Genomic DNA, 26,551 nt, shown 5'->3' on the forward strand with positions numbered 1-26,551 from the left:
CTTCTCGGTCATCCAGACGCGTGCGCGTTGCTCCACGAACACGTCGACGATCCGACGGGCATGTCCATGGCAGATGACGCGTCGCATAAGCGACGCAAAATCCATGCTCAGCCAGGTTCATTCACTGATACGCTAGCAAATCTAGATGATGCACAGACTGGTACGTACTGCGACGCTCACGACATCGTAGATCCCAGCGCGACATGGGAACGGCCGCCACTTGCACCACTGGACGCGACTCAGCACAGCGTGGTGTTCCAGCAAATTGACGTGGAAGAGTGCCAGCTATCTCATGCGGTACCAGAGATTCGCATGTACGGCGCAACGCAGGAAGGGCACCCCGTCTTGGTACATGTGCACGGATTTCTCCCCTACTTTTACGTACACGCGCCCCGTGGCTTTTTCGCATCTACGTGTGCGGACCTGAAGAATTCAGTCAATGCATCGTTTGGAATGAATGTAGTAGCGGATGTGGCGCTTGAAAGCAAAAAGAATCTGATGCAGTACACGGGCCCTGAAAGCATTGCCTTTCTGAAAATTACGGTGAGTGATCTACGTTCCTTGCCGCGTGTGCGAGGCGCGTTTGAGCGCGGCGAGATTTCGTTTCGTGACTTGTTTGTCGCTGGTGAGCCGAATGTATCGTTTGACAACGTGGCCTATACGCTCCGCTTCATGATTGATCACCAGGTGGTGGGTATGAACTGGATTGAGATTCCTGCTGGCCGATATACCCTTCGAGCGCCGAACGAGCGTATTTCACGGTGCCAAATTGAGCTCGACTGTGGGCCGGATGCGATCGTGTCGCATGCGCCCCATGACGAGTGGCTCAAGATGGCGCCGCTGCGTACGCTCAGCTTCGATATTGAGTGTGCGGGTCGGAAAGGTGTGTTTCCGGACCCGAACGTGGACCCTGTCATTCAGATCGCGAATATGGTGACGCGGCAAGGCGAGTCGGCGCCCTTTGTAAAGAACATTTTCACGCTCGGCTCGTGTTCGCACATTGTGGGGTGCCATGTGATGTCGTTTGACACGGAAGTCGAGCTTCTCGAGGCGTGGTCTGACTTTGTGCAGCGTGTGGATCCTGATGTGGTCATTGGGTATAACATTTCCAACTTTGACTTCCCCTACCTGCTGGACCGTGCCAAGGCTCTGAAAGTGACCACGTTCCCGTTTCTAGGTCGTGAAAAGAATGCGCGCAGCGAGGCCAAAGACACACACTTCTCATCCAAGGCGTACGGTACGCGCGACTCGAAGCACACAGAATTGCAGGGCCGTATCCAGCTGGATATGCTGCAAGTCATGCAGCGAGATTACAAGCTGCGCAGCTATTCGCTGAATTCTGTGTCGTTCGAGTTTCTGAAGGAACAGAAGGAAGATGTGCATCACTCGCTCATCACCGAGCTGCAGAACGCGGGGCCAGAGACTCGACGCCGATTGGCCGTGTACTGTCTGAAGGATGCCTATTTGCCGCAGCGATTGATGGACAAGCTCATGTGTCTGATCAATTACACAGAAATGGCGCGTGTCACAGGCGTGCCGTTCAACTACCTCCTGAGCCGTGGTCAGCAAATCAAGGTGATATCGCAGCTATTCCGCAAGGCGCGTGAAGATGGCTACTTGATCCCCGCGTACAAAAATGAGGGCGGCGACGACCAGTATGAGGGTGCCACGGTCCTAGATCCTAAGCAGGGCTACTATGACAAGCCCATTGCCACGCTGGATTTTGCGTCGCTGTATCCGTCTATCATGATGGCGCACAATCTGTGCTATACGACGCTGATCGACAAGCGCACCATTGAGCGGCTGGCACTGGTCGAAGGGCAGGACTATGTCGTGACGCCGAACAAGAACTATTTCGTCACGACCTCGCGTCGAAAGGGCCTGTTGCCCGATGTGTTGGAGCATTTGCTGGCAGCACGTAAAGCGGCCAAGGCCGATCTTAAGAAGGAGACAGATCCGCTGCGGCGTGCGGTGCTGGATGGTCGTCAGCTTGCGCTGAAGGTGAGTGCGAATTCCGTGTACGGTTTCACTGGTGCGACGGTCGGCCGTTTGCCATGCCTGGAGATTTCCATGAGTGTCACCGCGTATGGCCGTCAGATGATTGAGGAGACCAAGCGCCAAGTCGAGGCGCGGTACACGATCAAGAACGGCTACGCCCATGATGCGGTCGTCATATACGGTGACACAGACTCGGTGATGGTCAAGTTTGGCGTGAGTCACGTCGAGGAGGCCATGGCACTTGGTGCGGAGGCGGCCGAGTACGTGAGCAAGTCGTTTGTCAAGCCGATTCGACTTGAGTTCGAGAAGGTCTACTTTCCCTACTTGTTGATCAACAAGAAGCGGTATGCTGGTTTGTACTGGACGCGTCCAGAGACGCACGATAAGATGGACACCAAGGGTATCGAGACGGTGCGCCGTGACAATTGCCGACTCGTGCGCACGGTGATTGAGACGTGTCTGCGCAAGATGCTGATTGACCGGGACGTGCGTGGGGCGGAAGACTATGCCAAGCAAGTGATTGCCGACCTGCTGCAGAACAAGATTGACATGTCGCAGCTGGTGATATCCAAGGCGCTTGCCAAGGCGGACTATGCGGCGAAGCAAGCGCATGTCGAGTTGGCTGAGCGCATGCGCAAGCGTGACGCTGGCTCAGCGCCCGCGTTGGGCGACCGTGTGGCGTATGTGATTGTCAAGGGAACGAAGGGCAGTGCCGCGTATGAAAAGTCCGAGGATCCACTGTATGCGCTGGAGCACAATATTCCGATCGACACGCGCTACTATCTCGACAACCAGCTGTCCAAGCCGCTGTTGCGTATCTTTGAGCCGATTCTCGGCGAGCGGGCCAATAGCCTGTTGAGTGGCGAGCATACCCGCGTTCTACAAGTCGCCACGTCGAATGTGGGTGCGCTCATGAAGTTTGCGGTCAAGACGGTGCAGTGCCTGGGGTGTCGTACGCCGCTCAAGGATCAGCATGCGGCCGTGTGCTCGAACTGCAAGCCGCGTGAGACGGAGCTGTACTTTGACAAGGTGCGGCGTGTGAGTGAGGCTGAGATGGAGTTCAACCGGCTGTGGACGTGCTGCCAACGGTGTCAGGGTTCGCTGGCGAATGACGTCTTGTGTTCGAACCAAGACTGCCCGATTTTCTTTAAGCGCAAGCGGGCGCAGATGGACGCGGAGGATGCGAATCATGTCGTGCAGCGCTTTGATCTATCGTGGTAACTATGTGCGCCGCTTCTTGGCCATGCGCTCGTGAGCGCGTTGGATGATGGCGTCGTCTTGCGCGTTGTCAAAGACGGCGTCATCGGGCTCCTGTGCCATGCGCCGCTTGTCGCCCTTGTTGATGGGTTCGATCTTGAGTTTGCACACGAAGAAGCCGTCCATATTGTGTACATGAGGGAAGATGCGGCGGCACAGCGTCATGCGCTCGTCGAACGTGCGACTGCGGAATCGTTTGAGGCCGTCGCGGCCAAAGTCGATGCCGGTCGGTACGATGCGTACGTTCGGGCGTTTGCGCAGCGCATACTCGATGACTTCTTCGTTCTCTTCGACCATGACGGAGCATGTACTGTATACGACATAGCCGCCCGTCTCTGACTTGGGGTTGACGCTGTCGATGGCGCACAGAATGAGCTGTTTTTGCAGTTGTGTGAGCAGGATCAGGTCGCGCTTGGACTTGTTTGTCTTGACGCTCGCGTCCTTGCTAATGACGCCGGTGCCCGAGCAAGGCGAGTCGAGCATGACGCGGTCGAAGCCGCCCAGGACCTTGGGGAACTGTCTGCCATCGTAGTTGCACACGACAATGTTGCGGCAGCCCATGCGGTGGACGTTGGCCGTCAGACTCTTGATGCGTGCCTTGTTGCTGTCGTTCGCAAAGATGCAGCCGGTGTTTTGCATGAGGGCGGAGAGGTATGTCACCTTGCCGCCCGGTGCACTGGCCATGTCCAGGATGCGTTCGTGGGGCTGTGGCGCCAGCGCCATGCACGGCAGGAAGGATGAGACGGCCTGCAGCATGTAATCGCCCACGAGATACTCGGGCGTCGCGCCGATTGGCACGGCGCTCTCGAACACTTGCAGGCCGACCTTGCTCCATGGGCCCACAGGCTCCAGACTTACGCCGCGATTGATGAGCTTCTGTGCCAGGTCGCGGCGTCGTGTGCGCAGTGTATTGGCGCGGATCGTGACGGGCCGAGGCACTTCGTTGGCCTCGAAAAAGGCGATGGCCTCTTCGGGCGAAAACAGGTCCAACACTTTCTCGGCCAGGAACTCATTGTACCCATAGTATGTCTGTACATCCTTGCACAGCCGATCCATATAATCTGCGCGCGACCTGTCTGGCTCGGCGAGCGCGGCGAAGTTGGACAGGACACGCACCACTTCTTGGATGCGCATGTGCACGAGTTGGAGGTTCAGAGGTTGGCGTTGCTCTTCTTCCTCTTCTTCGACGGTGGGCAGGAGGAACTGATTCGCCTCGTCGTCCTCCGGGTCCTCACCTTCCACGGCGTCCTCGTCTTCGAGGTCCTCGTCCTCGAGGTCCTTGCCCTCGAGGTTCTCGCCTTCGAGGTCCTCGCCTTCCGCGTCCTCCCCCTCGAGCGGATCGTCGCCCTCGAAGTCTTCGCCTGCTAGGTCATCCTCGTTGTCTTCGACGTCTTCGTCTTCGGCCTCCTCTTCTAGGTCCTCGTCTTCGGCATCTTCGTCTATTTCCTCGTCGTCGGCCTCCTCTTCTAGGTCCTCGTCTTCGTTATCTTCTCCTTCCAGGTCCCCTTGGGCATCTTCGTCTAGGTCCTCGTCTTCCGCCTCCTCTTCCAGATCCTCATCGTCGGCATGCTGGTCTTGTGCGTCGTCCGAGCCTTCGTCGACCGAGTAGCCTGAGCTCTTGAGCAGCAGCTCGAGGCGCTCCACTTCCGCGAGCACCTTTTTCTTCTGCCGCTCGGTCAGCTTCTTGTCCTTGGGAAGACCGAGCGACTCGAGGATCTGATCGGCGCTGATGTCGGGGGGAGCGTCAGCGGGCGGGCGTGTGCGAGGCGCCGCCTTGGCTGGCTGAGAGCTGGCCTGACCAGCGGGCTCCTTGCCTCGGGGGCGAGGTGCGTGCGCCGCGCCCGTCTCGCGCTTCGAGGGCGCCTTGGGCGGCTGCTCCTTGATGCGCTTAGGCTCAGGCAGCGGCGCGGGCGGGGGCTGCTTGCTCTTGGCGCGACGTCCCATACGTCGTAGGCGTCGAAAGTCACGCTCGCGGGGCGCAGGCGGAGGAAAAAAAAGCGAGGTGGGTGTATCACGTGATGAGCAAGACACGCGAGCGAGCGTACGAACCACTATGGCGGCGCGGGGGTATGGGGCCGGAGGAGGAAGGCAGCCGAGTCGCCGGACATGAGGATCTCGTGCCGGCTCGATAGGAGCGAGTCGACGAGGGGCGTCTGTACATGGGAGGGCGGCGCGGCGGCTGACGCATACGCGAGTGGCGGGGTGGGCATCGAGGGCGATGCGTAGGGGCTGGGCGAGGCTGTCCACGGGCCAGGCGGGCGAGCCGCGACGAACGAGGGCGGTGAGCTCGCATACGTCGAGGACACATATCCATCGAGCGATGCGACGGCGTACGGCGCGGTGGGTGGTGTGCCCGGCGCTGTCACGGTGGAGAGCGTGCGGGCCTTGTGGGCGCGTGCATGATGCAGGCGGGACAGGGTCGAGAGGGTCGAGGCGGCCGTGTCGGAGAAGAGGCAGCGTACCTGGTAGCCGGTGATGACCTGGTGCAGGGCGCCCGTCTCGACGTGGCGCACCTCGACGAACTGGGGATCGAAGGCGAGGACGTAGGGGTAGTGCAGGGCGAAGGCGGTGGGCGTGCCTTCCCAGCGGAGGAGCCACGAGGCCCTGGCGCGCCAGCCATTCTTGTTGACGTAGAAGGCGAACTCGTTGTAGCAGAGGAGGAACTCGCCGTCGATGCGGAAGATGGCGATAGGCTGGAGGTTTTCCTGGCGCTGCACGAACTCGAGCGACGCGTCGGCGGGGTCCAGGAGGCCCTGGGTATCGAGGGTTTCGAGGTCGACGATCTCGAACCCCTTGATGGTGCCGATGCACAGCTTGGACTTGAGGAAGTGGATCGAGCTGGACTCGGTGGGGATGTAGAATTCCTTGAACACACGCAGCGTGTCCTGTCCGCTGGGCAGCATCTTGCCGAACGTCGGGTGCTTTTTGGCACGGGCGTGCACGTCGATGGGCTCGAGCGTCTTGATGGTCGAGGAGGCCGCGCCGGACTTGACGACGCACACGAGCGTGCGTCCGAGGCACATGCCTGCGCGGAAAAAGGACGTGTGGCTCGCGATGCGGCGGCCGTGGCGCATCGAGGCGACGGGATCGCTTGGATCGAGCGCATCGAAGGTGAATGTGTACACGACGTGCTCGGCGAGCACGAGGAGGATCTGGAACTCCTCGAGCACGTCCATCTGCAGGACGTGGCGCAGGGGGAGCACGAGCGTCGGCGAGCGGCTGCGATCACGCAGGTCCTGCAGGTACACGCCGTCGGGGAAGCCGAGGAACACCTGGCGCCCGCCGTCGAACGGCACCGCGCAGGTGACGACGACGGGCGCGCCGCGCGGCGCCACAGGGAGCAGGTCAAAGACGCAGCTCTGCTGGCGCAGGCGGTGCTGGCGCAGCTCAATGTGCTCGATCCACTTGTCGCGGCTGGCGAGCGTGCTGGCCCACAGCGTGAGCGAGTAGCCCTGCTTGCCGAGGTACGTAAACGTGAGCGCGTAGCCGGACTTGGCGTCTTGTCGGAGGGGCGGCGAGCCGACGCCGGGGGCGAGGCAGGTGCGGTGGCCGAACGACGAGCGCGAGAGCACCGCGCGTGTGCGCGGGCCTTTGCTCGTCGCGACGTCCTCGTACATGGTGACTTGCAGGAGCTCGAGGGGGATGGGCCGGCGGTACACCTTGTACACTTCGTTCTTGTGGACGACCTTGATTTTGACCATGAGCAGCGCGTGATCAAAGAGGTACAGCTGGATCTCGGAGCTGTCGGACTGCGCGCTGCGCTTCTTGAGGGCGCTCTTGAACACGAGTTCGCGCCTCGCGTCGCCGAGCTTCAAGTCAACGAGCTCGCCCGGCTTGAACTGGAGCTGCTGGCTCAGGAAGCCGAGCTGCAGACGGTTCTCGCTGCGGCCCGTCTCGTCGTTCACGAGGCTGAGCAGGCCCTTGATCTGGTGTATGACCTTGGGCAGGATGATCTTGTCCATGTTGTCGTCGGCCGTGTACTTGAGCATCTGCTCGAACAGGAGCGGGTATCGGGCGAGGCGCGCCGTCGGCTTGGTCAGGAAGCCGTTCACCGGCAGCTTCCGCGAGACGGCCTTGCGCTCCGTGTCCTCGACGAACATCGCAAACACCGGGTTGATCGCGCGCTCCTCTTCCAGGCGCAGGCGCGCCGCTGCCTGGTGCGCGCCATAGTACACGTACGGCTCAAAGTCCGGCACGACCTCCGCGTACATGTCGCCGATGTGCTCGACCACGGAGCGGTGCCGCTGCCGGCGCGTCAGCATGTCGACGAGCCGCGCGTTCACGGCGAGAATGTCGAGCAGGTTGCGGAACACTGCGCGCACGAACTCGGCGCGGCGCGCCTCGGGCAGAATGTGCTGCGTGCTCAGCGGCGTGAGCCACAGGTCGCGCAGGTACTCGAGGTCCTGGACGTAGGCGCGCTCCGTCGAGATGATCTCAAAGATGACCTCCTGCCGCTTGCGCTCCGTCGGCGACACGCTCTCGTACACGTCGCTGCTCACGGACTCGGCCCACAGCTGCGACGAAATGTCCACGAGGCTCTCGTGGCTATCGTGGTGCTGCAGCGACGGATGCACGACCAGCTGCGACTGCCGCTCCAGGCGGTACGGACAGGTGATGCTGTAGCACCGCGCATCGCGCGTGCACGTCGGGCTGTAGCAGCCTGTGAGCAGCGTAAATACGCCCGTCGGGTACGTCGCGCATGCCGCGTCCAGCGCCCCGCCGTCGGCGCCGAGCAGGCTGAGCGTCGGCTGGTGCGTCGAGCTGAAAGAGCCACGCAGGTGCGAGTGGTCGTGCGTAAACTCGTACAGCTCGTGCTCAGAGTCGCGCAGTCGGTGCGTGTACGCGGCGTGGTGCAGAAAGTGCTGCGCATCCAGCGCACGGCCGAGGAGCAGCACCATGTTGCGGTCCGAGACGTGCGTCAGCTCTACCAGGCGGTCGACGGCTTCTTTGCCGTCGAAGCGTGGGCGCAGCACCGCCTCCAAGGCCTGTGCGACTTGCGAGAGGAGCGCAGGATGCACCGTGCTCGGCACCGTGCGCCCTGAGGCGTGGCGCACGAGAGGCGCCGTCGTGCGCGAGGTCCGCGTGGGCGACATGGGCTGTGCGAGCGCCGCTGCAGACTCGATGGCCGGGGCCGACGTCGATGCGAGCGATGGCTGCCGCCTCATGCTCACGATGCTCGGTACGGTGCGCAGGTCAGAGGGACGGTGGCGCTCCTCGTCGAAAGACTCGGTGCTTTCCATCGACGCACGCGGAGCATATCGCGTCGGCGGGCGGCGGTCGTGGCTCGGGTATACATGCGTCGCCACACTCGTCGACAGCGTCCGAGTCGGCCATGGCGCCGACCTGGCAGGGGTGGGAGGCGGTGGCGACTCGATCGACACGGCGCTCATGCTCGAGGCGAGCGACGTGTCGGCGGCCGAATACGCATGTGGCGCCGACGGCGCCACGTAGTGGGCGGCAGACGTCGACGGAGCGTACGATGCCTGCCACGGCAGATCCGTCGTGGACGACGTCGGAGAGACGGCCGTGTACACGTACGTCTGGGGGTACGCAGGCGCATGAGAGAACGCTGTCCGCGCCGAGGGCGGTGAGAACGACGCACTGCGCTCCGGCGGGGGCTTGGACGGCATGCGGGGCCCAAAGATGCTTTCAAACGCCGCAGCACGCTTATCCGCCGTAGGCGGCTCACCACGTCTTCGTGAGGGCATGGTGGGGCGGCGAGGGATGTACGCACACAATCACAGTAGCACCGCCAAGAAGATGCAGAGTGCAGCGTCAGCAGACGTACTAGCGACACCCCACACCCAGCAAGCGGGCGTAACGACGTGAAGGAGAAAAATCCACGCCGCGGCGATTCGGGCGACGCTCCACGAGCCACGAGGCTCGGTCGTGCGATCGATCTCACCTCCACATACAGCAGCCGCCCGCGGCCTGTCCCCGACCACCATCGATCGCCTCGGCAGTAGGCAGCGTGCCGCGTACGAGGGAGAAAGAAACAGAACCACGCATGTCAGCGTACGATGGCGTGGTGCCAGGCATGCATGAGTCGCCTTCGTGCGTCAAAGCACGGCTCACGCCCCGCTACGGCGCGGTAGCAACCAACGACGCGTCTTGCGTAGAAGCGCTGCCGCGGCGTCCCTCGTCCCAGTCTCTTTCCGGCTGCAAGGCGTGGGCGACGTGACGGCCATGCGATGGGCGTGGGTCAGGACCGGCGCGCGCGGCGAGAGCCTGTCCCATGCAGGCTGCACCGCCTCATGATGTGGAGGCATAGGGCCACGTCCTGCAGCGCCCTTTTGCCACCGTTGACGCACGCCATGGCATCCCGGTTGAGCGCCAGGGATGCCGCTGACGAGATTCTGCGCGACTTGAAGAGCAACGTGTCAGGTCACCTCACCGTGTCAGCGGTGGGTCTGTTCATGGCTATCGCCTTCGGTGCAGGCCTGGTGACGTTGTGTGTCTTCCTCGTGTGCCGCCGTCGTCACAGGACGCTGTATGCACCCAAGTCGTATGCGATCTCGATCAAGTCTCTCATTACGATGAGGTCATCGCATGGGGGCTTTTTCAAGACGGTGCTGCGTCTGCGGGATGAGGACCTCTTGCGCATGACGGGGACGGACGCCGTCGTCTTTCTCGAGTTCCTGCGTCTGACCGCACGGATCCTGACGGCCGTCGCGCTGCCGCTGTGCGTGATTCTGATCCCCATCGATATCACGTACAAGCAAGACCTGTCCACGGACGATGATGTGCCGGACACACTCATGTACCTCACGATGGGGTACGTCCAAGGTCCGAGGCTGTGGGCTCATGTGATTCTGAGCTACGGCGTCACGATCAGTGGCCTCGTGATGATCTACATGTCGTACCGAAAAGTCATTCGCCTGCGCCAGGCGTACTTGGCGTCCAGCGAGTACCAGACCAGCTACTTCTCGCGCGCGCTCATGGCCACAGACCTGGCGCCCGAGATCCAAGACGACGCATCGCTGCGTGCGGCCCTCATGGCCGAAGGCATCGTGTACCCGCTGTGCGAGGTGCAACTGGGCCACGGTATGCACAACTTGCCTGATCTGCTCGCGCGCCATACGGCGGCCGTCCATAAGCTTGAGCGGTACCTCGACAAGGCACTGCGCTCCCACAAACGACCGCTGATCCGCCTGGCGTGGACAGCGCCGAAAATGGATGCGATCGCGCACTATGCTGGCGTCGTCGAGTCGCTGGAGCAGGATATCGCCACGGCACGCTCAGAGCGGTCGGAAGGCGCGCCACAGTCGTACGGGTTCGCGTCGCTCGCCATGCCAGCGTATGCACACGCGACAGCCAAGATGCTGACGAAAAAGCCGTCGCGACGTGTCAAGATTCGACTCGCCGTCTCGCCGTGCGATATCCTGTGGCAAAATCTGATGAAGGACCCGGCATCGCGACGGCGATCGCGGCACTGGGCACGGGTGCTCTTGCTGCTGCTGTTTCTTTTCAACATTGTGCCGCTGCTCGCCGTGTCTCTGATTTCGAACTTGAATGCGTTCTCGCGCATTTCCCAGACGCTCTCTGATTGGCAAACGAACCGCCCCCTGTCGTTCGCGCTGTGCACGGGTGTACTGCCGCCGCTCATTTCGTTTGCCAACTCGCTGTTACTGCCGATGTGCATGCGGCGCATCGCCATGTACCGTGGCGTGCGTACGCGGCAATCGCGCGATAGATCGCTCACGAATCAGTACTTTACCTTCCTGTTTACGACGCAGTTTGTGATCTTCTCGCTGATCGGCGTGGTGCTAGATCTGGTTATTATGATCATGGCGGCCTTTCGCCATAAGGACAAGCCATCGAGGGCTCTCTCGGACATGGCGAGAGAGATGCTGAACCAGGTGAGCAAGCGCTTCCAGTTTCAGTCGGCGTACTGGATGACGTGGCTGTGTCTGCGTGGCTTTTTGTTTTTGCTGGAGCTCGCGCAGATTCGGCGGCTCGGGTTCCTGATGGTGGATCGGTACCTCTTCTCGCACAATCCGCGCGACCTGCACGAGTACACCAAGGCCCCGTCGTTCTCGTACTGGAAAGGGTACGCGGAAATGCTGTTTCTCGTGGCGATCGGGCTGATTTACGCGCCATTAGCGCCACTCGTCGCGGCGGTCGCGGCAGGTGTGCTTTGGATCGCCGTGTTTGTGTACAAAAACCAGCTGTACTATGTGTACGCTACCAAGTCTGAGACGGGCGGCCGGCTCTGGAGCTCGGTCGTCACGAGCCTGCTGGCCATGATGACGGTGATGGAGGTCATTGTCGCGTTGGCCATTGGGCTGCTGCAAAACTGGATCAAGGCAGTGATTTGCCTTCCGCCCATCGTGCTCGTCGTGCTCTTTGGGTGGTACTGCCGCGCGAAGCTCGAGCCGCTGTTCCTGTGGTACAATCCCTCGCCGATGGACTTGGCCCGTGCTCGTGTGCATGTGCCGCGTTCGGATCGCGCCCGTCTCGCGCGGCAGTTTGGCAATGTGTTTTTGCACTGCCCACTCGAGCAGCCTATCGTGGATGTAAAACTCATGGGGCGCGTGCACGAGTTTTACGATGGACCTGTGATGCCGAGTCATCATGTTGTGGAGCCCGTCATACCCTACGAGACATCGCCCATGGCGTCGGTCGATTCGCTGCCTGTGGACGAGGAGGGGCTCGCTAGTGATGTCGAGTGGAAGGACGAGGAGGAGGGAACCTGGGATGGGGAGTCGAAGGAGGAGGAAGCATACCCTATGAAAACACGTGTGCCGCCGTCGAAGGCGGAGTTTGATGACATTATGGAAATGTATGCAGAGCATGTATAGTTAGTCAAGGGGCATGGCACCGGTAATGTCCACGACCTGCGATGTGCCTGGATACGGAGGCAGGCGCAAGTCGTACTTGGCATCGAGGGCCGCATCGACGAAGCGGCCGCCGAGCCAGTGCTTGCCGCCAGTGAAGAATGCCGAGCCGCGTTTGGGCGCCGTGAGCGATACGAGCACGTCCGGCATGAACGACCGTGCTAAAGCGGACGTTTGCGGCCCGTCGTCCACGTTCCATGACGACGGAATGTCGACGCTCACGATGGGCAGCGTACGTTGCACTAGGTTCTCGAGCGTCGACTTGAACGGCTCGCGAGGCTCGCCGTGGAACGAGAAGCCAAAGATGGCATCCAGCACGAGGTGTGCGTCGTCCAGCGCCGACGCCGGCAGGTGCTCTGTATCGGCAAACTCGACGCGCAGGTTGTGCAGCTGCTGCACGAGCCCGTGGAAGAGCGAGGCATCCTTGCGCTTCGGATACCATACGATGGGCGTGTATCCAAAGTGCTTGAGGTGTCGCGCCGCCACCAGACCATCGCCGCCCTGGTTGCCTGGGCCACACGCCACCAGGATGCGCTGGCGATCAGGCTGCGGTGGGTAGCTCCGGTACACGGCCTCGGCACAGGATAAGCCAGCGAGCTCCATCAGCTGATCGATGCTAAAGCCGCCAGAAGGGGACATCAAGTCCCGATCCAGCTGCTGCGCCACACTACTGCCCAGGTACCGAAGCAGCATGACACAACCCCCGGAACGGCGCACGCCTCGCCGGCCGTGCATGGCTTATGTAAGAGAAAGAGGCGCGCCTACGCCGTCTTGGATGGACGGGAGCGGCGGCCTGGCCGGTCCTATCTGCTCGGGCATGGCGCTGGCCCGCGAGAAACAGGGGCGGGATGGGACACCGTGACGGAGCCCGAGCGCGATGTCTGTAAGTGCTGCGGCTCGGAGTGGTGGTGCGCGCCTACTCCATCTTCTCTGGCGGCCAGGCTCGCTAGGAGCCAAGTGCGCGATGGATGGCAATGGATCGATCGTGCCGTGCTTGTTGTTATGGCTGGGTCTGCTACGAGCTCACGCATCGTTGGTAAAAGCGCCGTAAGAGGCACACGCAAGATCGGAATGTGACACAAGACAGCGTCGGGCGCTCACACAGGGCGAACGCCAGCGGATCGTAATATCGCGCAGCCACACACCGGTCAAGGTGAGCCGAGACGGTCTGGGTCATGGGGCCGACACCTTGACACGGCGTGGCCGACGCGCTGGGAAGGAGCCAGCTTGGCCCCTGCGCCGTGCAGGCGGACGAACGCCACGACCTGGCACGTGGCTGCCATGCACTCCCTGGCGCAACGCCTGACGATGTTATCTAAGCAAGGGCCGTGCGCATGATTACGTAACACGCCGTGCTTATTGGGAGCGGTGATGACCGGATGCGATTCTCAAGCCCGCGAGGCGCGCCAAGAGAGTTGGAGACGAATCGGGAACATGCCTTAAAAGGAAGAAGCTTCGACCCTTCGAGGCAGCGTTCTTCTTTTCCCTGATGACTTGTGTGTGTGCGTTGCTGGACGCCATCAGAATCTACCTGTATCAGCTCTTGCAGGTGCTCATCAATGTGCTCTTTACGCCGCTGCCGCCTTCGGCAGACGCACCAAAAATGGGCCGTGTCGCTGTGATTGGCGCCGGCCTCACCGGCCTCTCATCGGCCGCGCAGCTCAAGAGTCACGGCTTTGACGTGACGATTTTTGAAGAGCGGGCCAGAGAGGGTGGTATTTGGTGCGACGTCAACTCGACAAGCAACCTGCAGACCAGTTCTATCATGTACCGCTTCCACCCGCTCGTCTTTTACCGCTCCATTTACCCCTGTCGTGACGACATTCTCGCTCAGCAGCGCAAGGTCTGGAACACGTACCGCCTGAGCGAAAATGCACGGTTCCAAACGCGTGTCACCAAAGTCGATCGGAACAAGGCCGGTCGGTGGATCATCAATGGAAATGCGTCGGAGACGTTTGATGGCCTCGTTGTCACGGTCGGTACGTGCGGCAAGCCGAATATGATCCCACTACCGAATCAGAAATCGTTCCGCGGCGAGATTCTGCACTCATCTCAGCTCGACGAGCACGATTTCGAGGGCAAGCGTGTGGTGGTCATTGGCGGCGGCGCGAGTGGTGTCGAAGCGGCTGAGACGGCTCTGGAAAGAGGTGCGAAGAAGGCCACGATTCTTGCGCGCAAGGACCACTGGATCATTCCGCGCCAGCTTCTCGTGGATTGCTTCATTACGTTGTTCCCGTACGGCTCGCGATTCCTTGCGTGGCTCGTGCCCGAGCAGCTGATTCGCCGCCTGCACTACCGAGAACTGGACGAGAAGATGAGTCCTACTACGCCGCTGTATTCCGGTACGCCCGTCGTGAACAATGATTTCCTGCGCCTTGTGCGCCAGGGCGCGGCCGACTACCAGCGGGGCGAGACGACGTTGCTGCACCACGACGGCCTCGAGTACAACTTCCGTACGCGTCATCAGTCGAAGGACGAGCGGGGCGAGACTCGGTTCATGTCGGCGGACATGATTGTGCTGGCCACGGGCTTTGAGCGCCCGACGATCGACTTTTTGCCGAAGGACCTCTTCCCGCCCGGATACGCGCGCCCCAACATGTATTTGCAGTGCTTCCCTGTGACGGATGCGAGCGTTGTGTGCACGAATGCGACCTATGTGAACGGGATTGGATCCGTCGGACATTTCCACATTGGCCTCTACGTCCGCCTTCTCGCGCTATTTTTGCACCGACCGGAGACGCGGCCGAGCCCCGCGGGTATGCGCAAGTGGGTCGACTCGCTGCGACACTCCAAGCGACACTGCACGGGCGGTCCGCTCGAGTTCTTTGCGTACGGTGAGTTGTTCATGTGGTTCTTCCTGCGCATGCTGAGCCCTGTGCGTCTGGTGTATATTTTCTTCGTCCTCTTTGGCTTTGGCGAGTGGACGCAGAACAAGCAGGGTCAGGCGCAGTACCGCTACACCATCATGGACTTTGTGCCCCGCCTTATCACCCTACTCCACAGCGTGCCTCTCGAGTCTCCCCGGTTCCCTCGTATGTAATGGCGGTAGTTGCCTCCCACCCTTCTTTCTCGGCTGCTGGTCACGTGCTAGTAAAGGAGGGCCCTGCCATCCTTACCGCTTTCCCCCGGACATGACGGCGATGGACGGCGCGTTGGCCGCGACGGACCGCTGGTCCTTTGTCATGGGATGGTGCGTGGATGTGCGCTGACAGACAGGGTTTCGTACGTACATGGACGGCGCTAGGACGCTAACGCACAGCATTGCGTGCTGGGTAATTGTCTACACTCCGTGAGTGTGCGGTGCATGCTGAGTACTTACACTGCGCCTACTTGCAGGCTTTGCCTCTCTTCAGTCAAATGCAGGAAAACTATGTGCTGAAGTCAACGGAGGGCATTTCGATCTGGTTCATTCTCATTTGGTTGGGGGGTGATGCGTTCAACTTGGTGGGTGGCCTGCGCCAGGAGGTGCTGCCGACGATGATTGGCCTGGCCGCGTACTACTGCTTCTGTGATATGGTGCTGATCTGGCAGTGGTGGTACTATGGCACGTACTACCGCGAGGGCCAGCCGATAGCGACGCGCGACGCGGAGCAAACGCCGTTCCTGCCGCACGCGTCACGCAGCACGACTCGGCGGTGGATGCCCACGTGGGACGACGTCATGGCCCTGCTTCCTTCGCATCATCTGACGCTGCTCAAGTACGCGCTGGCGCTGTCGTTCGTGCTCGTGACGGCCGTCGCCGCCTACGTGGCGGCCGACAGCCACCCACCGTCTTCCGACCCAGGGCCCGGTATGCGCTGGGATGCGCAGCTGCTTGGATGGCTCAGTGCGCTGCTCTACCTATCATCGCGCATCCCGCAGATCTTGAAAAACCGCCACACCAAGTGTGCCGGACTGAGCTTGGCGCTCTTCATCTTTGCGGTCGGTGGCAATGTGACGTACGTGCTCTCGATCCTGCTCAAGGACACGTCCGTGCCCTACCTCGTCGAAAACATGAGCTGGATTGTCGGAAGCGTCGGCACCATCTTCTTGGACGGCATCGTGTTCTACCAGTTTGTCCGGTACGCGCCGGAGCGAGCTGCCCTCGAGGCGGCGTCATACCCATAGGCCACGTGACATGCATAGGTCGCTCGCCGCGCGCGACGCGCGTCGCCCCACAACGTGTGTGGATGGAGATGGATCGCGCGCCGCTGGTGGGCTCGATGGGGGGCGAGCGTGTGTCGTCGTCGACGGCGCACTCGGATGATGAGCATTACGGATGCCCTTCGGATGACGAGGCGCCTCGACGCTTGTCGAATGCAGTGACGTCGCTGCGTGTGGCGCCAGCGGAGGACGATGCGCCCCTGCTGCACGACGATGCGCGTCGTACCGCGTCGGCTGTGCACGAGCGCATCATTCGCGAAGAGAAAGCGCGGCAGAAGGACAAGACGCTCGAGATTCTCGAAGGACGACGCGCACCGATGCAGCGCAGTCGGACGTTGCCACACGGCCGCGGGCCGCGATGGCCGGCCCCGCCGCCGCCGCCGCCACCGTACGATGCGGTCGCGGAAGTGCCGCGTCCTTCGACGTCGCGCCGCGTGATCACGGCGCCGGTGCCTGACGGGCGCCCGGCGATGACGCAGCGGCCGCCGCACGGATCGCAAGTCCGAGTGTTTCTCCAGACCGTGCAGCGATATAGGCTCGTGCCGCTGAACGAGCACACGCTCGCATGGCATGCGATGCAGTTCGTGCAGGCGCAAGGTGCGCTGCCTTCGCTGCCGGGCGCTCACGATACGTGGGCCATGTACGACGTGATACCGGATGTGGGCATGGAGCGGCCCGTGCGAGACTATGAGCGGTTAGAAGAGGTGGTGCAGGCGCGAGGAAGTCCTGGCTACTTTCTCATCAAGCCGAGTGAGTGGCCTGAGCTGCTGCGATCGGATGCGATTCCGACGTACTCGTCGGTCCTGGGCGGCTATGTCCAAGTCCAGCTGGACGATCGGACGTGGACGCGCAGGTGGCTCGAGCTGCGTGAGCATGCGGTGTTCCTTGCCAAGTCGGAGACGAGCCGGCCGGAGGTGTGTGTGTGCACGCTGCTGGATGTGGACGTGTACATGGTTGATCGGCAGCGCGTGCCGAAAGGCTATGGCTTTGCGCTACGGACGCAAACGAGGCCGCGCACTGTGCTGCTCGCGACGCAGTCGAGCGAGGCGGCGCATCACGACTGGATCAAGAGTCTGTGTCGCGCGCGCTCGTACGTGCTGTGCCAGGAGCGGCCGGACATACTTGCGAGTGCGCACTCTCTCGAGCGCGCCGAGCAGCGCGCCGCGAGCGATCGGCGCGCGAAAAACATACGCAAGCAGGCAGCGCTACAACGCAGCAAGAGCGTCGGAAAGCAGCACGCGCATGGCCCGCTCATCCAGAGCGACGCCTTCGACGTGCCGTTCCAAAAAGGCAGCCTGCTCGACACGCGGCCTTCCACGACCGCTGGACGGTAAGTTGTGCTTAGTCATCATGTAGCGACCTCAGCCAGGCGCTGGGAGGGGCGTTGTGTGTGTGCCTTGCCATGCGAGGCCAACGGGGCGTGTCGTGCGCCGCGCCGGCCCTGCGGCGCGTGGTGCGGCGCATGCACACGCAGGAAGCGCCTTGCAATGCGGTGGGCGTGCAGCTGCTGGAGCGTACGTTGCATCGGCAGGTGTTTCCGCCGGCGTCGACGCAGATCCCACCGGTGGATCCGTGTGCGCTGGACTTGTGTCAAGACCACCTGCATCAGCACGGCCTGCATGCCTCGAAGGCGTCGAAGCTCTCTCCGACGTCGTTTGCGCTACCGCCGCTGCTCGGCAAGGATCTGGGCGAGCATTTCTGGACGATGGGACGACGGCTCGTGCATCCCTGGATGGAGTATGCGGAGACGCTCGCGCGCACGCCGATGCCGCGGCCGCCGCGGCCTGAAGCTGACATCGATGCGGATGCCGACGCGTACTGGGACGCGGACAGCTGGCTCGCGCTGGACGAGTCGCTGCAGCCGAGTGTGCCGCTGCGCCCCGCGGCGCTCTCGATGGAGCCGGGGTGGAGCAAGTATGCGTTTCTGCGGACGAGCCAGGGGACCGTCGCGGGCCTCGCGCCGCCGGAGCCGGTGGCGTATCCTGATGTAGAGGATGCGGCGCTGGTGTTCGATGTCGAGACCATGCCGCGGGTGAGCTCGTACCCCGTGATGGCGTCGGCGGTGGGGCAGCATGCATGGTACACGTGGATCAGTCCGTGGCTCGTGCAGCGCGGTGAGCGGCACACGAGCATGGCACACCTGATTCCGATGGGACCGCGCGACGGGTCGGCGCCGCCGCGTCTGCTCGTCGGCCATCATGCCGGCTTTGATCGCGCGGCGGTGCTGGAGGAGTACAGTCTGCACATGACGCAGATCCGATGGCTCGACACGATGAGTCTGCACGTCGCGACGAATGGCATATCGTCGCCGCAGCGAGCGGCGTGGACGGAGCATGCGCGGCGACGTGCGATGCGGCGTCTCGATGCGTGGCTGACGACGCAGCGGCGCGAGCGCGACACGCAGGAGCAGATCAAGGCCGTGCTTGATGAGGGCGATCTGGACGAGGACGCGTTCGCTGCGCTGCGGATGCATGTGCATGATGCGGCGGCGGACGCGCCGGAGGAGGAGGATGGCCAGGTGCTGTGGCAGGACGTCACGTCGCAGAACTCGCTGGCGGATGTGGCGGCCTTGCACTGTGGCATTCATCTCGACAAGGATGTGCGGAACGTGTTTGTCGAGAGCACGAGTCGTGAGGAGGTGGCGTCGCAGCTGGCGCCGCTCCTGGCGTACTGTGCGTCGGACGTGCACACGACGTGTGCCGTCTTTGCGAAGGTGTGGCCCGCGTTCCTGCGCAGCTGCCCGCATCCTGCGACGCTGGCGGGTGTGTTGGGCCTGGGCAGTACGTTTCTGCCGGTCGACGCGAGCTGGCAGACGTACCGCCGCGCGACGCAGGCGAAGTTTGAGCAGATGAATGCGCGGGTCGTGTCGACGCTCAAGCACCTCGCGACGACGCTGATGGAGTCGGGCGTCGCGGCGATCGATGCACAGACGCCGGACCGATGGTGGGAGACGGATCCCTGGTACGCGCAGCTCGACTGGTCGCCGAAGCGGCCGAAAGTGCATGAGGAGGCGTCGCTCGTGCCGCTGTGGTGGCGCGACAAGATCGCGCATGCCAAGCGAGCGCTCGGCGCCCGCAGCCACATTGTCGTGCAGCTCCTGCAGCTGCGGTGCGATGGCGACGCTGTGGTCTACGATGCGGCGAAGCGGCGCTGGGCGGTCGAGCGTGAGGGCGAGCTGCATGCGCTGCCGTCCTCGCCGCTCTCGCAGGCGATGCGCCAGCGGCACACGATCACGAGTGAGGCGGGTGCGGACGTGCTGGCGGCGGTGCTGCGTGGCGAGGGCGATGCCGCGGTGCGGGCGCTCGCGTTACGTGTGCGCGAGGCGCCTGGGCCGCATCCGGCGCTGGCGCAGCTGGACTGGACGCGCGTGCCGTACACGGACGCGAACGAGCGGGCGCCGTGGTGGCCGAAGTGGTACTGGGACCTGTATGACGCGCGCGCGAAGGAGATTGACGTGACGATCCGCGCCAAGATAGCGCCGCTGCTCCTGAAAATCGCATGGGACGGCATGCCGATCTACCGCAGTCGCGAGCACGGCTGGATCTACGAGAGTGTGCAGCGTGTCGAGGGCCAGACGCCGCTCGTCTTTTCGCACGCCGCGGACGCCGCGCTTCAGCGCGGCGTATTCTACAAGCTGCCGCATGCCGATGGCGACGGCAGCAATGTCGGCAACCCGTTCAGCAAGGGCTTCCTGCCCCTGCTCGAGAGCGGGCGCCTGCAGAGTCTGCATCCGAGCAGGGCGAGTGGCGATGCGGCGCGGGGCGCGCTGGAGATGAACGCGCAGTGCAGCTACTGGATCAGTGCGCGCGATCGGATCGAGCGGCAGGTGGTCGTGTGGGACGGCGAGGCGGAGACGCGCATGGGCTTTGCGCCGCACGACGAGCGGCGCGGCCTGATTCTGCCGCAGGTGATTACGATGGGCACGGTGACGCGGCGCGCGATTGAAAAGACGTGGCTGACCGCGTCGAATGCGAAGCGCAACCGCATCGGCAGCGAGCTCAAGTCGATGGTCAAGGCGCCGCGCGGCTGGAGTATCGTGGGCGCGGACGTCGACAGTGAGGAGCTGTGGATCTGCAGCGTGATGGGCGACGCCCAGTTTGGCATCCACGGCGCGACGGCGATTGGGTGGATGACGCTCGAGGGCGCCAAGGCGCAGGGCACCGATCTGCACAGCAAGACGGCGTCGATCCTCGGCACGAAGCGCGACCAGGCGAAGGTGTTCAACTACAGCCGCATTTATGGCGCAGGCATCCGGCATGCGATGCACCTGCTGCTCAAGGCGAATCCCAGCATGCAGGTCGACGAGGCCGCGCGGCGAGCGAAGCAGCTGTATGCGGCGACGAAGGGGCAGGCGACGCGCGGCGACGCGTACTTTGGGCGGCGGTTCTGGTACGGCGGCAGCGAGAGCTTTGTGTTCAACAAGCTCGAGGAGATCGCGCTGAGCGAGCATCCACGGACGCCCGCGCTCGACTGCGGCATCACAGCGGCCCTGTCGCGCCAGTACCTGCCGCGGGCGCGCGGCGAGCAGCAGGACTACATGCCGAGCCGCATCAATTGGGTCGTGCAGTCGAGCGGCGTCGACTACCTGCACCTGCTGATCACCGCGATGGGGTATTTGTGTGCGACGTACGGGATCGAGGCGCGCTTCATGCTCAGTGTGCACGACGAGGTACGGTACCTGGCGCGCGACGACGACAAGTACCGCGCGGCGCTCGCGCTGCAGATCGCGAATCTGTGGACGCGCGCCATGTTTGCGTTCAAGCTCAACATGGACGACCTGCCCGAGTCGTGTGCGTTCTTTGCGGCCGTCGACATTGACCATGTCCTGCGCAAAGAGGTTGACGATCCGTGCGTGACGCCATCGCAGCCCGATCCCATCCCGCCGGGCGAGTCGCTCGACATGGCCGGCGTGCTTGCCAAGGCGGGCGGCTCGCTGCATCGCACGCGGGGCGTCGAGCTGGCCGACCCCGGGTGGCCCGCGTACGTGCCGTCCATGCAGCAGCACCGCTGTGTGGGCGAGGCCGGTTTGCTCTTTCTCCAGGCGCAGGCGGCGACGGACATGGACGAGATTCGCGCGCTGCACCGACGATGGCAGCGGTTGCCGTCGAACGTGCGCTCGTACGCCACGTCGGCGAGAACGCCGCCGGCGCTGCGCACGCTCGCAGCGCTCGAGGCCCTGCTGCCGCCGAGACCGCGACGACGAGTCGCACGGCCTCGGCGCCGGCCGCGACGGAAGCGCGCCATGCCGGCCATGGCGCCCCGTCCGATGCCGCGCATCCACCTGTCAGGCGCGCTGCTGCCGCCATCGCTGTACAACAAGCCGATGCTGCGGTACAAGCCGACGCAGCCGCTGCGCATGACCATGATGATCCGCGCGCGGCGCCGAGCGCGGCAGCGGCGTCTGCAGCGGTGGGACGAGCTCCAGGAGATCAAGTTCCTGCTGGGAGACGACGATGCCTGGTACGACACGTACAAGCCGTACGAGCGCGAGCTACAGGCGCAGTTTCAGCGCGAGCGCGAGCGTGCGCAGATGGTGTTCACACCCGAGCAGCTGCGTGTAGCGAAGGCCGCGCGACGCGCGAGGCTCGCACAATATATGGCACGCCGCACGAGGCAAGATACCCCGCGAGACTAGTGGTCGTCGTCCTCTGCCACCATGTAGGGTATACGCCGGCGCATGTACGCATGGTGCGGCGGTGGCGGCGGCATCGTGTCGTGCCGCGCTGCCGTCTGGACGCGGAAAAAACGACAGCGTCGAGTTGGTCGCGCCCACGACGATCGATAGCGTCAGCAGCGAAAACAGCATAGTCTTCCAGCTCACCACATCCACGAACCCATTTAGGATCTCGGCGAACGTCTCAGCCGTGACGCGCGCGCGGCCCACGACCGTCGGGTCGCGCGACGCACACCGGCGCCATGCTTCACAGGCTTCCGACAGCGCTGGCGCTTGCATGTCTGAGCCGCATCGGTTCGACGTGTACCGCGCTTCGCACGAGGAAATCTCGCCGAGGTAGTCGAGTTCGTATTCGCGTACTTTCTGCGAGACGTCGTGCTGGATCGTCAAGACGATATTCAGCAGGAGGTAGAGGAACACGACGAGGATACTCAGATTAAAGACGACCTGCGCATACGTGAGCAGCGTTTCCGGGCGCGGCAGGGACCCAAGGGAGAGCGCTGGGCGAGGCGCCTCGCTCCGGGTGACGGGGTCTCGTGGCGCGGGCTTGCTGCGCGGCACCGGCGCGACATCGAGCGGCGGCGGCGGCGCCTCGCTTGGGCGCGGTGCCTCGATCTGCGGCGGCACAAGCGGCAGGGTCGCCATGGCCGGCGGCGGCACCGTCGGCACGTCCGGATCAATGTCCATGAGCGACGCATCGGGAGACGCCATGCTGAGGTCAGGCACATCAAACACAGAGGGCTTGCGCGGCCCAAGCTCCGTGATATCCATCGGCGCCTGCGTGCCGCGCTCGTACGCCGACGTCATCAGCCACCACGAACCGAGGGACGCGCGGCGCCAGCGCCGTCTGTTGGTGTCACGTGATCAAAGGGGCGTGGTCGGTGCATCGTGGCGGCGCTGGCCTGGGAGATGCCACCAACGCTGCTATGTCCGCCGATGCGGTTCGGCACGGTGGCGTTCCCATTGCCGATGTCGGAATGGGACGCTGAGTCGAGTGCGAGTCCATCGACGTCTTCGCGCATTACGTCGTTCTCGGAATGCGTGTACCGCGGTGCCTACCCCAAGCATCGGAATCTGCGCTTCCTCGAGACGCTGCATCTGCGCACGATCGTATCGCTCACGCCGAAGCCCATTACGGATGACCCTGTGTTGGCTGAGTGGGCCCGTGCACAGAATGGCGGAGCTGGTATCCAGGTCCTGCATGTGCGCACGGAAAAGCCGAAGGAAGATACGGGCGGTCTCACACGCGAAGGCGCCGCGCGAGCGCTCATGGAGGTCCTCAACTCGGAAAACTTGCCGCTGTACATACACTGCCTGGATGGCGTCGACGTCACGTCGACGCTGGTCGCGTGCCTGCGCAAGATACAAGGCTGGTCCGAGGCCGTGATCCTCGCTGAACTGACGCGCGGCGTCCACGCGTGGGCGGCGAAGTCAGCGGGTATGCAGGACACCGCACCCAAGCACCTCGCGCATTTCGTGGAGCGGTTCGGGCAGCCGAATGGCGTGCTGCTGCCCCAGCGCGACCGCATCCCATGCTGGCTGTGGCCGCGCTCGAGTGTGCCGCCCCTTGCGCCGCACGACACATGGGACGCACGCCCCGTGTCCGTGCAGCACCCCACGCTCCAGATATACTTTGAGCGCAGCGAGAGCTATATTGCGTCGCAACAGGCGCGCTTCGGTGCGGTATGGAGCGTATTTGACCACACGCGCTCACGCACGCCGAGCTCGCTGTCGATCTCGGATAGTTCAGAGATCCCCGACATGCCTGGCTCGCCGGACAAGCGGACCGTGACGCGGCGGTTCTCCGATGTGACGCATGCCAAGCCGGTGCGCTCGCTCGACGAGACGTGGGCGTACACGTCTGTCGACGACCAGGACCTGCGCACGCCGCGTGCCAAGCCCCAGCACGTGGACGGTGATATCCCGCCGTTGAGTGATGTGACGCGGGGCATGGCGCTGGACATGCCGTCTACGTCGCCCTTCGACGACCGCACGCCGCTGGTCATGGCGCGAGACGCGCCGCAGCGGGCCGGCGACGTGGTCGACGACGACATTCCGCTGCTCGGCCCGCCTGTCCAGCTGGACGAGAGCGACGAAAGCGAGCCTGTCGTCGAAGACGTCGTGGACGACGAGGACGACGAGGACGAATTTGCATACGAGCCCATGAGCGAGAGTCTCGAAGCACTGGATCTCGAGGGGTATTCGTAGTCATGTACTATAGAGACACAGGGTCGCCGTGCACGCGCACGCGGTACAGGCACGTAAAGTCGCGCAGCCCGTGGTTGCTCAGCACACTGAGCTGGACAACACGGAAGGCGACGCCGACGTCGCGCACAGGGAAGGTCTGGATCGGGGGCGCACCTGGCTGGGCATCGTACGTGAACGAGCCGAGAAACACATGCAACGGCGACGGCGGCACAGGCGTCGGGTCATCAGGCACGGTCTGCACGCGGTCGTGCGGCGACTCCAGCAGGCCCCACACTTCGACGTCGCGCGGCGCCGATCCCTGGCCATCGAGCGAGAGGTTCGAAGGCACGTGATCCAATGTGACGGCTTCGACGCGGACGCGGCGCACCAGTTGGATGCCGAGCTGGCCGTGCGAGCCGGAGAACGGCCAGCACATGCCAGGCGAGGTGTCGTGGTGCAGGGCCACCACAGGCATGCGGCCGCGCACCGTGTACGAGTCCGAGGCACTGCGGTGACGCCACAAGACCGGCAGAGGCAGCATATGCGCGAGCATAGACGAGAGGCTGTGCACGTTCGCACCCTGGACACGCACCTCATGCGTCGGGCTCGTGAGGCTCGGGATCACACGCGCGCCTGCCGAGTACTGGGCGAAGTCAGCGCGCCCGATTTGGTCGGCCGTGTACACGGCGAGCGCCGCGTCGATCATGGCTCGCACGTCTTCGACATGCACGGCACTCGACGATGCGCCCTCCTGCTTCTGTTGCTGCTCCAGGCGGTACTGCACCTTGGCCAGCACGTCCGACTCGAGGCCGTGTACATGCTCGTTGAACTGCGTCGACAGCTCCGTCTTGGCACGTGTGATTTCCGCCTCCATCAGCTTGAAAAACGTCGAACGGTCGAGCATCACGGCGTTGTCATCGCGCGAATGGTGAAGCAGGTCGGCGATCCACGCGTCAAGCTCGTGCCGGTGCTCGGCAAGAAATGCCTCCCACGACATGGGCGCGGTGCCCTGGTGCTGCGCTGGTACGACTTTGCGGAACTCGTGCCAGAACGCAGGGTCAATGCGCACCTGTTGAGTACGTGCGTCGTACCGCACAGGCATGCGCTCCGGAAGAAAGCCGCGCAGCGGCTCCCAAGCCTGTTTCGCTTGCTTCGCTGCCTCCGACGCCTCGCGCGCCTGCACCTCAGCGCGTGACAGGCGCGTGTCAAGGTCAGCGAGGCGGGCGCGGAAGGCCGCGCTATTGGTATCTTTGCTTTGGGACAGCAGCGCTTCGATGCGTGCCTTTTCGGCCTGCCAGTGCGAAACACTCTCAGCATGCTGTTTCTTGAGCGCACGTACATCGCGCTCGAGCGCATCGAAGCTCGAGCGCAGCACGCTTTTTTGTTCAAGCGTCGATAGACGCTGCAAGACCTTGTCTTGCGATGTACGCAGCTCCTGGCTCAAGTCACCCACCGAGCGCCAGACCTTATTAAGAGCTCCTTCCAGCGTCACGATACGCTCACGCAGCTCCTGGCTCGAGCCACTGGCTGGTGATGTCCACGGGCGCGACGTGACAAGCGGATCTGATGCGGACAAGAAGGTGGGGAAATGCGCATACCATACGTAGGCGATCAGCACAGCGATCGCGCACCATAGGAGGGTGGGCCATACGATTGGCCGTCTGGCGGGAGACGCTGGAGAAGCAGCACGTTTGGCCGAATGGAGGACAGAGCGAAACAGGCCAGGGACCTGAGGCGTCGTTGGCTGCGTCTCGAAAACAGGATCGTCGGCCTGCTCGAGCTCAGGCGTGCCTGAGGGTGGATCGTCTTCATGACCCGAGCGTTTCCGCCACTCGGACTCGACGCGCTCCATAAACTTGTCCTCTTCTGAGTAGTCTGGAAAAGCGGAGCGATCACGGACATATGATCTCGGCGTATGGGTCGGGCGCTGCGCTCCACGAAGCAGTGAGCCGAGTCCAGTGAGCGAGTCGTCCATTGACGCGTCTTTCTTCTCTTCTTCATAGGGCCTGAGGTAGTAGCTACTCACCTGTGATGGATCACGCGTCGAGTACAGGGAAGAGGACCATGCGGACGCGTCCATCGCCTCTGGCTGGCTACGCAAGCCGCTGCCGATGCCTACATCGCGGTTGAGTCGCGCCGAACGCCGCAACGGCGATGCGGCAGCTGGGCTCGCGCTGTTGGCCATTTCATTGTGGATGCTCATAGCGCATTGGCTTCAGACACGCTCACGAGCGCCGAGACAATCTGCCGGTAACAAAACACCGTAGCGCCCAACACCAATCGAAGCACGTCGTGGTGGGCGAGCCCGGTGATTCGGCCGAGACAAAATGTCCCAGGATGCGTATTAGTCATGAAGGAACCTATGGCATCTGTCAGCGAAATTGTGCTGCTCGTGGTTGGCTGCAGAACCGTCCCCAGACCACGCCATCCACTGATCTTGGGGAGCAAGGCCCGG

General features: G+C 63.0%; 12 protein-coding genes across 12 annotated transcripts; 7 read left to right on the plus strand and 5 right to left on the minus strand.

Moving 5' to 3' along the window:
* Window positions 1-60: 60 nt before the first annotated feature.
* MRET_4238 (DNA polymerase delta subunit 1) lies at window positions 61-3,219 on the plus strand (the record flags this gene model as incomplete). The annotated part of the gene is made up of 2 exons (XM_027630865.1): window positions 61-160; window positions 191-3,219. 2 exons carry the CDS (start codon window positions 61-63, stop codon window positions 3,217-3,219), a joined length of 3,129 nt encoding a protein of 1,042 aa, XP_027486629.1.
* On the minus strand, window positions 3,220-5,199 carry MRET_4239 (25S rRNA (cytosine2870-C5)-methyltransferase; the record flags this gene model as incomplete). Its single annotated transcript, XM_027630866.1, has 1 exon — window positions 3,220-5,199. The coding sequence occupies one exon, from the start codon at window positions 5,197-5,199 to the stop codon at window positions 3,220-3,222; it is 1,980 nt and encodes a 659-aa protein (XP_027486627.1).
* A 107-nt stretch (window positions 5,200-5,306) lies between these two features.
* Window positions 5,307-8,963, minus strand: MRET_4240 (RHO1 GDP-GTP exchange protein 1/2; the record flags this gene model as incomplete). The annotated part of the gene is made up of 1 exon (XM_027630867.1): window positions 5,307-8,963. One exon carries the CDS (start codon window positions 8,961-8,963, stop codon window positions 5,307-5,309), a length of 3,657 nt encoding a protein of 1,218 aa, XP_027486483.1.
* A 606-nt stretch (window positions 8,964-9,569) lies between these two features.
* MRET_4241 (calcium permeable stress-gated cation channel) lies at window positions 9,570-12,056 on the plus strand (the record flags this gene model as incomplete). The annotated part of the gene is made up of 1 exon (XM_027630868.1): window positions 9,570-12,056. One exon carries the CDS (start codon window positions 9,570-9,572, stop codon window positions 12,054-12,056), a length of 2,487 nt encoding a protein of 828 aa, XP_027486684.1.
* Window positions 12,057-12,785, minus strand: MRET_4242 (NAD(P)H-hydrate epimerase; the record flags this gene model as incomplete). The annotated part of the gene is made up of 1 exon (XM_027630869.1): window positions 12,057-12,785. One exon carries the CDS (start codon window positions 12,783-12,785, stop codon window positions 12,057-12,059), a length of 729 nt encoding a protein of 242 aa, XP_027486653.1.
* Window positions 12,786-13,581: 796 nt separating this feature from the next.
* MRET_4243 (flavin-binding monooxygenase-like protein) lies at window positions 13,582-15,132 on the plus strand (the record flags this gene model as incomplete). Its single annotated transcript, XM_027630870.1, has 1 exon — window positions 13,582-15,132. One exon carries the CDS (start codon window positions 13,582-13,584, stop codon window positions 15,130-15,132), a length of 1,551 nt encoding a protein of 516 aa, XP_027486652.1.
* A 91-nt stretch (window positions 15,133-15,223) lies between these two features.
* MRET_4244 (putative vacuolar membrane transporter for cationic amino acids) lies at window positions 15,224-16,199 on the plus strand (the record flags this gene model as incomplete). Its single annotated transcript, XM_027630871.1, has 4 exons — window positions 15,224-15,282; window positions 15,309-15,314; window positions 15,352-15,381; window positions 15,446-16,199. 4 exons carry the CDS (start codon window positions 15,224-15,226, stop codon window positions 16,197-16,199), a joined length of 849 nt encoding a protein of 282 aa, XP_027486655.1.
* Window positions 16,200-16,261: 62 nt separating this feature from the next.
* Window positions 16,262-17,569, plus strand: MRET_4245 (amyloid beta (A4) precursor protein-binding, family B, member 1 interacting protein; the record flags this gene model as incomplete). The annotated part of the gene is made up of 1 exon (XM_027630872.1): window positions 16,262-17,569. One exon carries the CDS (start codon window positions 16,262-16,264, stop codon window positions 17,567-17,569), a length of 1,308 nt encoding a protein of 435 aa, XP_027486654.1.
* A 68-nt stretch (window positions 17,570-17,637) lies between these two features.
* MRET_4246 (DNA polymerase gamma 1) lies at window positions 17,638-21,870 on the plus strand (the record flags this gene model as incomplete). Its single annotated transcript, XM_027630873.1, has 1 exon — window positions 17,638-21,870. The coding sequence occupies one exon, from the start codon at window positions 17,638-17,640 to the stop codon at window positions 21,868-21,870; it is 4,233 nt and encodes a 1,410-aa protein (XP_027486686.1).
* On the minus strand, window positions 21,727-22,716 carry MRET_4247 (nuclear envelope organization; the record flags this gene model as incomplete). The annotated part of the gene is made up of 1 exon (XM_027630874.1): window positions 21,727-22,716. The coding sequence occupies one exon, from the start codon at window positions 22,714-22,716 to the stop codon at window positions 21,727-21,729; it is 990 nt and encodes a 329-aa protein (XP_027486685.1).
* A 102-nt stretch (window positions 22,717-22,818) lies between these two features.
* On the plus strand, window positions 22,819-24,117 carry MRET_4248 (tyrosine phosphatase family; the record flags this gene model as incomplete). The annotated part of the gene is made up of 1 exon (XM_027630875.1): window positions 22,819-24,117. One exon carries the CDS (start codon window positions 22,819-22,821, stop codon window positions 24,115-24,117), a length of 1,299 nt encoding a protein of 432 aa, XP_027486480.1.
* Window positions 24,118-24,124: 7 nt separating this feature from the next.
* On the minus strand, window positions 24,125-26,299 carry MRET_4249 (SUN domain protein 1/2; the record flags this gene model as incomplete). Its single annotated transcript, XM_027630876.1, has 1 exon — window positions 24,125-26,299. One exon carries the CDS (start codon window positions 26,297-26,299, stop codon window positions 24,125-24,127), a length of 2,175 nt encoding a protein of 724 aa, XP_027486478.1.
* Window positions 26,300-26,551: the final 252 nt, after the last annotated feature.

The sequence above is a fragment of the Malassezia restricta genome, chromosome VIII (genome assembly GCF_003290485.1).
Source record: "Malassezia restricta chromosome VIII, complete sequence".
In the NCBI taxonomy this organism is placed as follows: domain Eukaryota; kingdom Fungi; phylum Basidiomycota; class Malasseziomycetes; order Malasseziales; family Malasseziaceae; genus Malassezia; species Malassezia restricta.